The sequence below is a fragment of the Vitis riparia genome, chromosome 9 (assembly GCF_004353265.1).
Source record: "Vitis riparia cultivar Riparia Gloire de Montpellier isolate 1030 chromosome 9, EGFV_Vit.rip_1.0, whole genome shotgun sequence".
NCBI classification, from domain to species: domain Eukaryota; kingdom Viridiplantae; phylum Streptophyta; class Magnoliopsida; order Vitales; family Vitaceae; genus Vitis; species Vitis riparia.
This window is the reverse complement of record NC_048439.1, coordinates 7,930,817-7,942,978: the sequence shown is the minus strand read 5'-3', so window position 1 is coordinate 7,942,978 and position 12,162 is coordinate 7,930,817. Positions and strand designations below refer to the sequence as shown.

General features: G+C 35.2%; 1 protein-coding gene across 1 annotated transcript in view; it reads left to right on the top strand.

Moving 5' to 3' along the window:
• LOC117922579 (3-hydroxyisobutyryl-CoA hydrolase 1-like) overlaps window positions 1-11,649 on the top strand; it is a 37,956-nt gene extending 26,307 nt beyond the window's left edge. The window contains exons 10-14 of the mRNA XM_034840732.1: window positions 5,904-5,964; window positions 6,149-6,247; window positions 10,935-11,036; window positions 11,115-11,156; window positions 11,282-11,649. Of these exons, the coding sequence (XP_034696623.1) occupies window positions 5,904-5,964; window positions 6,149-6,247; window positions 10,935-11,036; window positions 11,115-11,156; window positions 11,282-11,419 (442 nt within the window). The 3' untranslated portion in view covers window positions 11,420-11,649. The remainder of the gene's footprint in view (window positions 1-5,903; window positions 5,965-6,148; window positions 6,248-10,934; window positions 11,037-11,114; window positions 11,157-11,281) is intronic.
• The last annotated feature ends 513 nt before the right edge of the window (window positions 11,650-12,162 follow it).

Sequence of the window (12,162 nt, the reverse complement as noted above, 5' to 3'; positions counted from 1 at the left end):
TATCATGTATCCTATAATGACCATATCAGTAAAGCAGGAGCAAAGATTTAACTGGAAGAATAACTAAAGCAAGACTAGAAGTAGTCTGGAAAATTGACAAGAATGCTACTGGGTAATCACACATTCCAAAGAGAGCTCAAAGCTGCAAAGTCTCAATTGGATTTTCACTAACTCTAAATAAATAAATAGACCAAAGACCATCATAATAAATCCTAGCACTTGACTCCAATAAATCCTAGGTATCAATTAAAAACCCTAGTAACCCATAAATTGCATAGAAACTTGTCTTGTTCAATGCTAAAATAGGATGAAACTGAATGGCACTGTACTATGGCATCGGGACAGTAACTCATTGCAGTAAATAAAAATCTCTCTGCTTTTCGTTACATTCTGACAAATATAAGACTTAATTTTGTCAAGTTTGGAAAATTAATATGAATAAACTTTCCTAGGTTCATTTGTTCTTATAAAGCCATTGGCCTTCTTTGTTGTGTTTTATGTTTAAGGAATGGAGGATCCAGGGACCATCTTTTCCCCATTGCCTTTTTGCATTAGAGTTACGCTAGAGACTGTTTTTGATGGCTGGGATAGCATGAGCAGCTCCCAAAGGGAGGACCCTGAGGGCGGAGCTACCTTATCTATCTTGTGGTTTATTTGGGCTAGAGAGGAATGCCGTGAACCTTTCACAATAGGAAGAGATCATTGGTTGATTTGTAGGAGAATATTATTCTCTCGCAACTCTTTAGCTTTCAGTCATCCAAAAGTTCCAGATTCTTCTGCAGTTACCTTGAATTATTTCACCGGAAAAGATCAATATGCCTCTCATATAGGAGAATAATAGAGATTCGGGTAGACTGGATTCCTCTGCTTGAAGGTGTGTTGAATAGAAAAGCAGCCAGCTAGAGGTAATTTGCAGCCTCAGCTTGTCAGAGCATAGAAATAATAATCTTCACTGCTAAATTGTAGAAGGGGCTTGTCGATTAGTGAGTTAAAGATGACTTTGTGACTTCATGTTGGGCGTGTTGAAGTGTTTGATCATGATCTGTTTAATCTTATCCCATGCTTTGACATCTCTGAATCCTTTCCTATTGTAAAACCATTTTTGGCTAATCCACATATCCTTGTCATTCCCTTAAGATTTGGTGCCTTTATGTAACCGAATCAAGGTACTTCTTAATTTCTTATTATTTATCAGAGGAGTAATACATATATATATATACAATTGAGAGACCTGATTAGGAAGGTGTTATCCCTAAGGAAACAACCACATTATGGTATGTACAGATATGTACAGCTAACACTTTAAAATGTAACTTCTGATTGTCATTCATCCCTAGCCTATGAAGCTAATTTGTCAAATAGTTTACCTAACTGTCATAGTTTTGTAATTGGAGGTTTCATTAAACTAGACACACCTCTTGATCCATTTATTGAAATTTTCTTGCCTTGCTTCTCCAAACCTCTGATGCAAGAATTGGTAATGCATTGAAGGATGGGGCTTAAATTCTCCTCTTAAAGTGACCACTTGATCCATTTGACCAATATGTGGTTGGAACAAGTGTTTATGCAAGTGATTGGATTTGTTCCATGTGAAATTGAGGAAGGAATGGGCCAAACAGTTGATTAGGACACCAGGCAGAAATTGGACTAGAACTAAAGGATCCCAACTCTTGAGTAGCAGCTATCCACAATATATTTGCTAAGTACAACAGTGGACTTCTATGCACACTTTCATTTTCTCTATGGTAGTTTAGGAACTTAGGAATGATCTGTACTTCGTTTTCAAGCCAAATAATGCCTCTGTAATCTTGTTAAAGACTTCAAACTTACAAAGAAAAGAAAAGCTCTTTTGTTCTTGTAACCATGCTAATTAAATGAATCAAGAAAATTTAAGGTTTAGGAGAGATGGTATATTTTACTTTGTCAAACTTATGCCTGAATAATGCTAATAATAGTACAAGAACAGGGACAAGAATGTAGAAAGACAAGAAACTTGACATTTCAACTCTTACTCCAAATAAAGCTCAGAGCTGCTACTTCTCTATAAATGCTTGATAATATGAAATAGATGATTGCAGCTCTTTTGGTAGACTAGAAACTCTAATAGTAATTAAGTCTATCCCTTGAAAAAACTAATCTTATCCATCATTCCAATCTAAGGGGAAAAAAAACAGATAAGAAAAAGAACGAACAAGATGCATTATTTTCATTGTTACAAATGTATAATAGCATGAATAATACCTACGTCAATAGTGCTACCTGTATTTTGCACCAGTAGCATAAATAGTTCTGCTAAACAACTCTTTATGCTGATGTTTTAGTAACCTGAAATGTTCACTGATTTGTAAAGTTGAAATATAGACAATTTAGGACTCAAAATAAAGCACCTAAAAAAAATGCATTTTGTTTACTCATTATTGCAATGCATGCATGCAAAGGGTATGGAGGACATACTAACATAATTGCCCTAGTCTGGTTAGAGAAGATATACCCTATATGGAAGCCAAAACTATGAAGTCAATTATTAGCAAACCTAGGGTAATCACCTAAGAGGGGGAAGGGTGGGGGGTTGTTTCTCTTTTTCAAAATTTCAAACTCAAACTATGTGGTTCTACACCAGACATGCATATGTACCTGATCTCCAAGCTCCAATCCAAGCCTTGTAGTTTCTCTACTAAAGAAGGATTCTCCTTAAACCAAGGACTCCTTGAACTTTACATGCCAATAGACTTTTACAATTTCTTCAATTTTTCTTACAAATAGTCTCACGCTCCACGCTCTCTTACACGAGCAATAAATGGACTATGGTGGAATTGAAAAAACTAGCATTGCAAATTGATTACAAGTGAAAAGGTCACTAGCATTGTAAATTGTTAGTAAGAGTTGCTAGATTGGTGACCTGTATTTTCCTATTATTCTGGGTTGTTACAACAATTATGAACTATCTATTACAGAAATATAATTAACCCAATTATAATGTAATTACCCACAAGTGTCAATATACAAGAAAGAGTTTAAAGGATCATGTCTATCAATGTTATGTTCCAATACCCTATCATGGTATCAAAGCTTGAAGCTCACTCATGGGGAAAATCTCTTCCATAGCCATCACTACCCTATCTGAAGTAATGAAGCTATCTCCAATTGTTCCACCTATTCAAGTTACCAATCCTCCCAAGCAACTCGTTACCATGAAGTTGGATGATACATATTTTTCCTGGAAACATCAGGTTCTTATTGTAATCAAAGGTTATGGAATAGCAAACTTCATTTCAGAAGCTATGATTCCTCCTTCGGAATTTCTCAAGGAAGGTGGAACTAAAGTGATCAATCCTGCATATATTGTTTTTGAAAGGCAAGATAATCTACTTGTTTCTTGGTTGTTAGCCTCAATTAGCCTTGGAGTGTTGTCTCAACTCATTAGATGTGACCGTGCAAAATAAGTTTGGAGAATAGTATAACAGATTTTTTCTTCTCAAAGGCAAAGGTAACACAATACAATTTAAAGTTGCAAAGTCAAAAGAAAGGTGGTTTGTCAATGAGAAATTACTTGATTAAAATGGAAACTTATTCGTACATATTATCTTCATCTGAACATAATATTTATGAGGATCAGATCTTGGTAATTTTAGCTGGTTTTAGTCCAGAATATGATTCTGTTGTTGCTATGATCACTTCTGTGAAGATCCATATTCTTTGAAAGTTGTTTCATCTTTGTTGCTTGCTCAAGAACATATGATCAAACAAAATTCAACCTCTTTTACAGAAACATAGCCATCTGTCAATCTAAAAGTGGTGTCTTCTCAGTCAAGTCGCTCTACTCTATTTTGGAGCCTGGTGGTTCAGCTATGTTCCCGTATGTTGGTATTTGGAGAGCGAGTGTGCCGCCAAAGGTAGATTTTTTCTCGTGGGAAGCATCCTGGGGCAAAATCTTAACTCTAGACCAACTTCAGAGGAGGGGTTATTCTTTGGCAAATAGGTGTTTTCTTTGTCTTTCTGAAGAAGAAACGGTGGATCATCTTTTACTCCATTGTGTTATGACGAGGACATTGTGGAATCTTCTTTTTTCTCTCTTTGGGGTGGAGTGGGTTCTCTCTGGTACAGTTAAGGAAACTCTCCTGGGTGGCATGGAGCGTTTGTGGGGAAAATCCGTAAAAAGGCGTGGCAAATGGCCCCCTTATGTATATTTTGGACAGTTTGGAAGGAAAGAAATTCGTTGGCTTTTGGGAATGAGGTGTTGTCAATCCAAAGGTTGAAACATTCTTTGTATGTAATCTGTGGTCATGGGTGAGGATGTTTATAGTTTTGAGCCCGCGGTCTCTGGTTAGCTTTATTGAGTGGCTAGGCTTTTGTTATAGGTAGGGGTTTCGGCTCGCTTCCTTGGTTTTGAGTCGAGGGGCTGCTTTTGTATACTCTTTGTATACCTAAAGGACACTAGTTTGGTGTTTCCTCTTTCATTTTAATATACTTCTCTTTACTTATCAAAAAAAAATATATAATCTTAAATTAAATATATAGTATAAATATTTTATTTATTCCTTAGACTATGAATTACTATAACTATATATATTTTTATATTTGAATAATTTATTTAATTAATTATAAGTATATTAAAATATTTTATAAACTGGTTTAAAAAAAATGAACAAATGTAATATAATAAGGTCCCATATAAAAGTAGTAATATTATCCTTTTTAATGGCAAAATCTCATCTCATGATATGTTTATTATATTAAATTTTAATTATATTTCTTTTTATCATTTTTTTATGCTAGTTAAAACTCAAAAACCAAACAAGATTTTACGAATTTCATTTTCTAAAATAGTTTTTACTTTTCTCAATCAAACATATTTTCAAGGGGAAAAAAAAGAAATAAGAATTGTTTTTAGAAAATAAAAATTAAAAAATATTTTTCAAAACCAAACACAACATAAAACTTTGAAAAACCTTGAATGAATGAGTTTGTTGTTGATCAGATAATTTTTCAAAAAAGGTCATGATGAAAGTCGTGAGATAATTGCACATTATCCTAGTCTTACATTTGCACAAAATTTCAATCCCTAAGAAAGCATGCTCAAATAATGTTTTCTTGACTTGAACCAAATGCATTCTTCTTGAATTCCTTATTCTTGCTGCAAGAATTTTGCACCCATCCAACACTTTGAAATCTAGGATGAAATACTAATCCTTTGTTTTGATATCATCAAAAATCAGTTTTGTGAAACCTTGGGCTAACAAAACCCAACAAAGATAGAATTGAATTTTAGGCTAAGCACTTAGTTTTGTTTAATTATTTAATTTTAAATTGGAAGATTCTACTTGGTCTATAGTCAGAATGCAAAGGATAAGGAGTTTTCTTTGCAAATTAGGCAATCATTCGATTTGGAAATGGGATAAACTGGGTTTAATTTTGGCTGTCTAGCCAGACCATATTTTTCTGATTGTATTCCTTTCTCTTGCTTAGTATTGGAATGGGGATTGGCTTAAGTTTCTTTCCCCTATTCATGTCAAGGTAGTTGAACCATAGAGAATTTCTTTGTACATTTTCTCGCCATGTCTTATTTCTGATCTTCTTACTCTAATTCTCATCTGATTTATACTTTTTCCTATTAATTAATTAACATTAACCATACACCTGAAATCTTTTCTAAATCCTAGATTTAGCCTGAACATTTGCTATGTGCGTTCAAAATTTTGGACATGCTAAAATAGTAATGAGAGATATCTTAGTTTGTTAATGTTAGAGAACATGATATACATTGTGGATCCAAATCCTTCAAGATTAAGCTTTTAGGAAAATTGGTTGTCCAATAGTTAAAAAATCATAATGAAGGATGTCTTCAATTTTTGGCCTGGCTCTTCATTATCCATATCCTCATTTCAGTGGTTATTTTTCTGCAGGTTGGATATTATCAATAGGTGCTTTTCTCGGAGAACAATTGAGGAAATTTTGTCTGCTCTTGTAAGTTGATAAGATGGATTGTCTCTATATGAGAAAGTTGATTTGATGTCCTCTTTTGCTTTTCCCCATTGGGTTCTCGTTGCTTCAGTTCTGCTCTATTCTCTTTTACTTTTAGTACCTGGAACCTAACCATGGATGAAAATGTTGCCATTTACTTGACCAGATTCTTAGTTCTCTGTTGTAGGAGAGGGAAGCTGTAAAAAGCGCTGATGACTGGATCTCTTCAACAATTCAGTCTTTGCAGAAGGCTTCCCCAACAAGTCTTAAAATCTCACTGAGATCGGTATGGATGCATGATGCCATGGTTAACATTTTTTTTCCTTTATAAAAGTTCAATACTTAAGCATCAAAAGCTATAATTTTGAGGATAGTTGGTAATCTCGTATGAAAATCTGGAAAACAATCAAACTTATTGATAGCTACATGGCTTAGCTTTGTCTGAGATAGGAAAAAGGGTATCTTTTGGGTTGTTGGAAAAGTCAAACATGAGATCTTGGGCTTTGGTTAAAACAAAGTTGAGTCTAAGAAGAACCATACCAGCCTTAAAAAGTTGAGGAAAAAGGGTATCCCAACCACTTGGTTTATGTGCCCAGATCCAAAAAAAAAGGGAAGAGGGAGGGGCAGGGGCATTGTAAGGTGGGTTGCTATTTCATTCTGCTGTATATACCTTTTTTCTTTTTTTTTTCCTTTGTAGCTCAATATGTCCTTTCTCACCACCTTGAGCTTCATTGTTTTCCTTCCTTATAACTCCTTTCCTTGTAATGCCATCAAATAATTTACCATCAGTTGATATCTGTCATATGGTGAAGCACAAACATTCTGGAAAAAAAGAGTGAAGAAAGTTGTAAGGAAGATTAAAATAGAGAAGATTATAAATTTCATAATGGTTAGGGCTCAATCCTTTTGTTATATGTCCACTACTAAGTAATTGCAATAAATGAATTTATTAGGAGAAGAAACAAATAGGCATCAGGAGAAGATTTCTATTGTAAAAATTCATCCCAGTGATCATAGGAAACGAATCACAGAGCACTAAGCCTTAGTCTTTTCTTTTGGTAATTCTCTTTCTTCACAAGTTTTGCACTAAAAATTCCTGCATATTTGGGACGAAATGATAGGTAGTAAATTTGCAACTAATATGAGGATGGATGGTTACCAACCTTTGGAGTCCAATAGGGTATCAATGATTGGTTTAGACAACCAAGATCAATGGTGCATAATGATTTTACAAGGTCATTCGAGCTTTCCAGCTAAAGCTGAAGCCAAAAGGGTAAAAAATTACATGCCTTTCATAGGATGTGTTTCTATGGACTGACAGTTACTAACCTAATAGGCTGAACTACCTATCAAGATGCTTATTTTTCTCTTAGGCCAAGGAGTGTTTCTCTAGCAGTATCAATGCATGGAGCATAATTTTAGGTCCATGGTTTGAAGTTGCTCCTATGCTGCCTCGTGTACTTGAGAAAATGTTCTGAACACAGCTGCTATGTGTGGGTCGGGTCCCAACAATTATTTAACTTTTTCGTCAAGGTATACAATCCTAATCAGAACTTTAGAATCTTATGAATCTTGATCTTATAATTTTAGTCCAATTCTGCCAAGAATCTCCTCAGCATAGTTGCATAATGAAATCCGTATAAAGTTGATAGAATTGAGATTTGACTCTGGTTATGACAAGTTGAGGGTTTTATTTTTTTTATATTCTTTGTGATGTGTGGTCCCATGAATCCATATAAGATTTGGCTTCATAACAAAGACTTCTTCAAGAAAAGGTCTGAAGAGCTGTGAACTTGTCCCTCATGATTCACTCCTTGGAAGTGGATGTGGGGTTGGAGGAAAGGTGTTTTGAGCTCAAGGAAGATGAGGGTGCCAGAGGGCTTTCTTTATCACTGGATTTGTCATGAGGGAACATTTTCCTTAATGTTTGAAGAGAAAGAAGTCTCATGGTCATTGGAATAGTTGCATGGGGCTGCAGCATTGGAACAAAGGGGGGTTTTTCGATAAGAAATTAGGGGACACTTAAGACTCGTCAAGGTTCTCTGGAACAACATTGACAAGTGTATTTGTGACTGAGTTTATGACAATCTGGAGACCCCTATTTTGGGTGATTCTAGAAGTACCTAAAAGTAGTGATTGGACCAATTGTGTCTGTTGATCTCTTCTAGATCCAGAGGAACTGGAAAAAGAGAAGGTTTTTTCGCATAGCAAGGGAATAAAGGGGGATGAGAATTGCAGCTGGGGAAAGGTCACCTTTCTGCTTTTATGTGAAATGGTCAAGGGGGGCACAAAATGAAGGCATTACTGTCATGGGAATATGGTCATGAGCCATAATCTGAGTATGTGGCTTGGAGTTGGTGGATTGGATGAGTTTTGGAAAGTTCTTGCAGACGTGTTTGGTGGTTGGGGGCAGCTTGTATTGCTTAATTTTCCCTAAAAGGTGGGATCTTCTTCGTGGACTTAGTGGAGGACACTATTTTCTTAAGCAAGGTTGGATCAGTAAGGCTAAAGGATGAGGTTATGATTTCTTTACAAGTAATTGCAGAGAGCTGGCACAAACTGGGGCTTTCCTGCCTGGATGGTGGGAGGTCAAGGACTGCTTTTCCATCTTTGGAGTTTGGACCTCTAGTTCATTTGGGCCAAAAGTGTGGTTAAGGTGATGGAGATAATCTTCAGATCTTTGAAGTTTGTTAACTTAAATAAGAGTTTAAGAGGGTATTTGATAAATCATCTTTATGACTTAATATGACTTAATGACTTAATTTGTCATTAAGTAGATTAAGCATATTTGATAAAATAACTTAATATCACCATTTAAAGTCAAAACCAACTTTAAGTGTCAAGTCAAAATAGTTGACTTATTCTTAATCTCAAATCTCTTTTGTCTCATTTACCTATGTTTAGTGAGAATATATTTTACAACTATGACTTTACATTTACAAATCATCTTTTATAATAAATTATTTTTGTAGTTATCCATGTATCTGCAATCTTTAAATATGAATGTTTAAAAAATAAATTTATTGTTTAAGATTAATGAAAATATAAATGTTAATTAAAATTAATGAGAGTAAATATGTATTTAGAATAGATTTTAAGTTAATTTTTCCAAACAACCTTAATACTTAGAGCAAATAATAAGTGATAAGTTTTAAGTTAATAACTTAAGGACAATTTGATTTAAAGTCAACTTGAGTTATTAAATAATAAGTATTAAATTTTATCAAGCACCCCTCAGTTCTCTTTGCTAAAACATTGCTTGATAATAGTGGAAATTTTAGAGGGCATAGAGTTTGATGATCTTTGTTGTAGTTAGCAGAGCCAGAGAAGATAGGATTCAGTCCCTTAGCACTGAGTTAACCCATCAATTCACTGAATTAACCCCACCACCATGTGACACAAGGTAGTTGTTTGGAAGTAAAGTTTTGGTTGGAGATACAGCATAGGCTAGCCTATATGGCAGAAAAGGAGTGTTGGTGGAGAACAACATTGAGGCACATGGTTTGAATTTTGAGTTGTGATGAGCTTCTTACCCAAACAAGGCTTGGTAGAGGCAACAGTCCTAGCTGGCCTGGACAACACTAGTTCAAGATATTCTAACAGGGATATCCCAGGAGAAAACCCAATCAGTAGGGTTAGTTTAAGTACCCCTGTTGGTTAAGTAGTGTGCAATGCATTTGATAATTGAAAGATTTGTCACTATGCAAATGGAAGGATGGAAACAAGAACCAATTTCATAGCTTTCACATTCATTTTTGAAAAAATAAACTGTGAAAAATTTATTGAAAATGGTAGAAATATTTGTTTTATTGAAGTAAAAAATAGAATTTGTATTTAATAATATGTGAAATAAATAGGTTTATTGCTCCCTAGTTGGGTTCCACCTTCAATGGGTTCATTCAAGTTAAATTTTGATGGACGTGCTTTAGGACAACCAGGGCAACTGGAGATTGGAGGAGTGATAAAAAAATCCATAGTATTGTGGTCAGAGCTTTTTCAAACCCAGCAGGAGAAGGCTTAGCCATCGAGGTATGATGGGTGTCTCTATCAATTTCCTCATTCAACTAATAGTGTTGTTGATCTTTTAGCAAAGAGAGGAGCAATTTTTCGGGTTCATTTTCTAGGAGATTATTAACCCCCTTGAGGAGTGTTGAGTCACTTCTCCTTGTATACTGATGGGTGGGTACTCTAGTGATGTATAGATGTCCTTGCTCTATTGGAGAAGTTTTCTCCAGTTCTTTTGATCAGATTTTGTAAAAAGATTGAAGGATTCCTCATCCTTCATTTGTGATTCGTATCAATGAATGTTTGTTTTTGATAAATAAATAGGTTTGCTATGACATGGGACATAAAGGCTGCTTGTTTCGGTACTAACGCTATGTTTAGTGCAAGAAAAGAAAAAAATTGCTAAGAAAAATGATTTTCTCATATTGGTTTTTTCCTATGAAAAATAAGAAAAAAAATCAAATATAATTAAAAATAATTAGAAATTCATATATTTTAAAATTATTTAATCCTTATATATAAGAGTTATAATAAGTAAAATGAGTTTGAAGTAACATATAAAAATAATTTATTGATTCTAAATCCATTTTTTATTTTCTTACACTTTTTTCTTTTACTTTTCCTGTCTATTTCCTTTCCCTCAGATTTTCTATGCCTTAAGTGTTGCTTTTAAATCCCAAGCATGAAAAATCAAGGTAGGTAGGTATTTAAGTGTTGTAATACTCTTCTAAAATAGGGAAAACATTCAGTACCCCAATTTAAGTAGTTCTTTTTAACACATCGAGTGGCACATTTGGAAGTAAAAACAGAACAACAATAAGTTGCAAAGTCCAACTTCAAAAACTTGGAACTCCATTTCCTTTATATGGTAAAATTTAGAAGCCAAACCTAGAAATTAGCTGAAAAAGTCCGTTATGAGATTTCAAAACCACTGCAACTTAAAGTTTGTTTGCTCTTTTCAAATCCAGATTAGAGAAGGAAGGGTCCAAGGTGTGGGCCAATGTCTCATCCGTGAGTACAGAATGGTTTGTCATGTCATGCGAGGAGAAGTCAGCAAGGATTTCGTGGAGGTTTGCAGCTGATTCAACCATTCTTTTCACCCTTCCCTATCTTGTAAATGACCCTAAACACAACGTTTTTAAATGCAGGGTTGCAGGGCTATATTATTCGATAAGGATAAAAATCCCAAGGTTGTTTCTCATTTTTCTCGATCCCTCCATCTTAGAGCATCACATTCTTCAGAAAGTGCTCTACACATATAACTGAAGTTCAGTCTTCTAATGCTAATGTGGTTTTTTTAACCCCTTTTTTTCAGTGGGAGCCTTCCAGATTGGATCAGCTCAATGACAGTATGATAGATCAATACTTCTCCAGGGTAGATGACGAAGAATGGGAAGATTTAAAGCTCCCTGCCAGATCCTCCTACACAGCATCTGCATTAGCAAAGCTTTAGGATCTAAGTAAAGGATGCCTGCATTCTACAGGAGAGCACATCTATAGTGGTAATTGTTGTTGGGTATTTCATTTTAGCCATGGGGTATGGCTAAAGACTGCTATATTTCACTGTCTCAAGTTCATAAAACTGGCTATATCGTCAGCTTGCTAAGCACAATAAGATTGGGCAGCATGTACCAAGATGAATAAAGAATTTAGAAAATAAAATGAAATAACAAATTTCTTGTATACAGATCTTACTCTCATGGAGAGCTTTGAGATTGGACGCCAATGATCGATTTTGCCGGACTGCGTCACATGACTCATGATACACCGAGAAGGTCCTCCAAGATTCCCAAGAAAAATCCCAAGTTTTTAGCTTAGGATTGAATTGGTCTTTTCTAAATGATTGTCTTGAATTTGTTTTATTTGTGAAAGAGCCTCATCAAAGTCTTCTCCATCTGTTGGACCGAATCGTGCCCACAGCTCGTCGGCAAACATAGTCCAGGTTACGGTTCGATTTTCTTCCTTGTATGTCCGATTCAGCCATTGCCACCACTGGTTTGCTTCACCTTCCATGTGGAAAGCTGCCAAGCTCACCTTTTGATCTTCAGGAGTTCTTTGAAATTCAAAGAACTGTGCTACTCTATTGAACCACTCCGTGGGATCATCCCTGCAAATCGAGGAAACTCGATTTTGGTTCGAAGAGGGGGTATGTTCAGACGAGAACTTTCTGTTTCTTCATGTTGGTACTGAGGCGTG